Raw genomic sequence first — 4,138 nt, 5'->3', positions numbered from 1 at the left:
TATCTACGGAAATCTGGACGCAAGGGATCTCAGGGTGAGGCTGTGGTATAACAGCATCTGCAGATGCCTTAGGGAATAGATAGGCACTCATCCGCTCATTCGGAAGGCAAGGCCCCGTGGCATTTTTCTGGAAGCCACGGACCCATCTACGCAGCTTACTCCATGCTGCATCCCTTGACTCCGTTGTCTTGGGGTCATCAAAGGCCTCAGTAACCAAGGCTTTGCACACATTACATACCTGGGGGTCCCAATACTTGAGAGGTCCCTTGGCTATGGAACAGTGGGAGTGCGTCCTGAACTCCTCGTGGCCGCAGAAGTCCTTGGTCCGGATGTTACAGAAGACACTACGGCACTTAGGATGGTCCTCCTGTAAAGAGAGGAAAATAGAATGAGTATAAGGTAGTTCATCTCACTAGATAAACTAATAAATATTATTAATGATATTTTTAATTTATCTTATTGCATATAGCTTAGGATAGGTAAGCGAGAAATGAATTAGGAAAGACACATACGTGTGTTTCCTGCCCAGCCAATTGCTGTGACCTCCCTCAAGATTAAAGTCTAGGGTAATCCTCTTCAAGAGGCCCATTGGAAGAGTTCTAACCTATAAGGATAGATAAGTGTAACTTAACACCAACTTCCAAAAGGATTAATAATGAGGGTCATTCGTAACTGATCATCTATCAGTGTATGGAAAGAGAATTCCTTTCTTTATATAGTATGGTCTCAACAATAGACTGCGCCTGGACACACAGAGTATATTGGAAATTTAACTACTGTATACTTTTATAACATAGTTTTCTGTTTGCCGCATGATCTATACTGCAAATATACTGGCTACAGTATAGTCATATATTGTAGTTCTAGTCGGCATGTTGCCGGCAAGGCTAGCACCTAGGGCACAGTTCAGCCGGCTCATCGTCGGCTGGGATGGTGGCCGGCGGCTTGCTGGTTGCCGGCAGGTCACCGGCTGTCGGCGCACTAGTCCAGTCGGCATCTCACCAGACAGGATAGTGGCCGGTAATCAGAACTCGGCCGGCTTTTGCCGGCCAAGTCAGTTGTGCCAGCTTCTCGTTGGCTGCCAGCGCATAAGTCCAGCCAGCACCTTGCCAGCTAGGATAGTGGCCGGCAGCCGCCGGTTAGGTTAGTACCTGGTGGCACTAGCCGATAGAGAGAAAAAGCAAGGAGTGAAGGATGATCTAAGAGCTCTGTCTCACTTCCTTCCTCTGGAATGAGGGTTCAAATGGAAGGGGAGAATATAAGTTGTTCAGGCTTCCACCCATCCACCACCACTGTCGGTCTCTGCCGGACACAGGTTTGTGAATGGCAGTCCAAGAGAGGACTGATGAACACTCTACAGCAAAGGGATCTTCTGCCGGCAGCTGGTCCAGCCGGCACAGCTCTCCCGGAGCCTTGCGTCCATAAGGGAAAGCTGAGCGACTAGGCCACTACAAGCAGAAGCCCGAACCGGCCCTACAACCTACTGGCAAGTGGTGAGATTGTAGGACGACGGCCAAAGGGTTGCGATGGCTAGGCCATCACTAAAGGACAGAGGGGGGAGGGAAAAGGGTCCTGTATAAGGTGTGAAAGGAGCCGGCAGGTTGCCGGTCCTACCACACCCTAAGAAAACTCTATTTCAGTATCGGCGCCATCCTAGGCGGGAGGAGAGAATCTATTCTCCAGCCTAGGGTCTGCCAATATAGTTAAGGGGCCGGCAGCCATCTAGCTGCCACCCTTAATCAAGACAGAAACAGAGTTCCAGTGCCGGCTACCATCCTAGGCGGCAGAATTGTTCTCGTGCGCTCCCCTAAACATGGCGCTGATTGTGCGGACCTTGATTGCGTGCGCGCCCTTCAGCATGGCGCTGATTGAGCGCACCTTGTTCGCGTGCATGGCGCGCACAAGGTTGTTCGAGCGCTCCGAGTCGGCCGTGCGCGCCGAGTCGGCCGTGCGCGGCCGAGTCGGCCGTGCGCGCCCGAGTCGGCCGTGCGCGCCCGAGTCGGCCGTGCGCGCCCGAGTCGGCCGTGCGCGCCCGAGTCGGCCGTGCGCGCCCGAGTCGGCCGTGCGCGCCCGAGTCGGCCGTGCGCGCCCGAGTCGGCCGTGCGCGCCCGAGTCGGCCGTGCGCGCCCGAGTCGGCCGTGCGCGCCCGAGTCGGCCGTGCGCGCCCGAGTCGGCCGTGCGCGCCCGAGTCGGCCGTGCGCGCCCGAGTCGGCCGTGCGCGCCCGAGTCGGCCGTGCGCGCCCGAGTCGGCCGTGCGCGCCCGAGTCGGCCGTGCGCGCCCGAGTCGGCCGTGCGCGCCCGAGTCGGCCGTGCGCGCCCGAGTCGGCCGTGCGCGCCCGAGTCGGCCGTGCGCGCCCGAGTCGGCCGTGCGCGCCGAGTCGGCCGTGCGCGCCGAGTCGGCCGTGCGCGCCGAGTCGGCCGTGCGCGCCGAGTCGGCCGTGCGCGCCGAGTCGGCCGTGCGCGCCGAGTCGGCCGTGCGCGCCAACTTGGTTGTGCGCTCCAACTTGGTCGTGCGTGCCAACTTGGTCGTGCATGCAAGAGCTCTCAGTGAAATGAGAGTACTCACAGCTACGCTCACCCGAACGGTTCACGATAGCCCGTGTTGCGCGAGCGCAATCGATCAACACAATGAGAATCCGCAAACTCTCTTATCGTATAAGAAATGACTGCGATCACGAGAACCCGAGACTCGGCGTGAACTGTGTTGCGAGACTCCGAAGGGTCAGCACAACGAGAAACCGAAGTTTCTCTGTCCGGAGACCCCGAATGGTCAACGTGACTAAGGGCACGAGTGACCAAAGGCCTAACGTAGCCTGTGTTGCGAGACCCCGAAGGGTCAGCACAACGAGAAACCGAAGTTTCTCAGTCACGAAACATTGAGGTTTTAGCGTGACTAGAGCTACGAGAGCCCAAGGGTTCAGCGTAACTGAAACCCGAAGATTATGAGCCGCGTGACCCCGAAGGATCAGAGCGACGGAGTCTTGAAGGACTCTTGCTGTCATGAGAACCCCTCAAGATCAACATGAAGAGAGCCCAAAGGCTCACAATCACGCCAGCCCAAAGGGTGATCGTCATGAGACCCCGACGGGTCAACGTGAGGAGATCCAGCAGGTTCATAAAGACGTCTCCTCACAGCACGGAGAGGAGAGCGTACGGGGTGGAGAGGAGTTATGAACCCCTCCATTCTACGAACCTCCGGAGAGGAACGTTCAGCAGACTCCACCCGAGGGGGAGAGTGATCAAGGTCTACAGATAAATCCTCTGCAGGGGAGGAGAGTTCCCTTGAAGGAGAACGTCGCTTATAACAAGGTTCTCGTTTCGCCCCTGGAGGAGAACCATAAGTGTAAGGAGATTGCCGATGTACAGAGGCAATCTTCTCTCGTGAACAAGAGATATGTTCCCCCAAAGGGAAAGTTTGCCTCGGAGAGAGCCCTGACACCACCCCTGGTGGGATAGCGAACTCCTCGGCGTCGGAACCAGACTCTCGGTCTGACCGACGGGCAACAGCGTCTGCGTGCACAAGAGGAGGATCAACCTCCTCAGAGGAAGGAGATGACCGACTTCTCTCTGCTCCCCTTCGGAGGAGTTCGAATGTCTGGAAAGGAACAGGCATTCCCTGGCGGAGGGGAAGGAGCAGACTCGCTAGGGGACCCGACATCTTTGCCTATCCCACAGGGTTGACCTGGAGTCAGAAGCCCTGTGCTACTGCTCGGCCGTGCCCCGGAAGGGCCTGGTTGAGAAGTAGCTTCGGACAGAGATTTGGGCGTAGAGCAAGCAGATGCCCGCGATTTCTTCGATTTCGAGGAAGACCTCGAAAGGGAAGATTCGCGCTTAGAATTCTTTTTCTTCTTATGTGAAAACTTCTCCCACTGGGAGGCAGGCCATTCCCTACATTCGGAACAGGTGTTGTCCAGCGAGCACTGATGTCCCCAGCAAGCTGGGCACAAAGGGTGGGGTTCCATCTCTACGGACGACATGAAGGTACTGCAGCGGCGGCCCTCACAACCTGAACATATCCGCATAGCAGGACAATAACAAACACTCACTGATACACAAAAGAAAAAGGAAAAGTAATTAAAAGTCAGGCCAGTTTTGTTTTGTTTTGTTTTGTTTTGCCAAAAGCAAAAGTGGTTACTCA

The 4,138-nt window shown here is 56.1% G+C and overlaps 1 protein-coding gene across 1 annotated transcript; it reads left to right on the top strand.

Annotated features, from left to right (window-relative positions):
* Nucleotides 1-872: 872 nt before the first annotated feature.
* LOC137615831 (uncharacterized) lies at nucleotides 873-2,666 on the top strand. The gene is made up of 2 exons (XM_068345522.1): nucleotides 873-1,020; nucleotides 1,906-2,666. The coding sequence occupies exons 1-2, from the start codon at nucleotides 873-875 to the stop codon at nucleotides 2,664-2,666; spliced, it is 909 nt and encodes a 302-aa protein (XP_068201623.1).
* Nucleotides 2,667-4,138: the final 1,472 nt, after the last annotated feature.

This window comes from Palaemon carinicauda, chromosome 22 (genome assembly GCF_036898095.1).
Source record: "Palaemon carinicauda isolate YSFRI2023 chromosome 22, ASM3689809v2, whole genome shotgun sequence".
NCBI lineage: Eukaryota > Metazoa > Arthropoda > Malacostraca > Decapoda > Palaemonidae > Palaemon > Palaemon carinicauda.
This window is presented reverse-complemented; position numbering and strand designations above follow the sequence as displayed.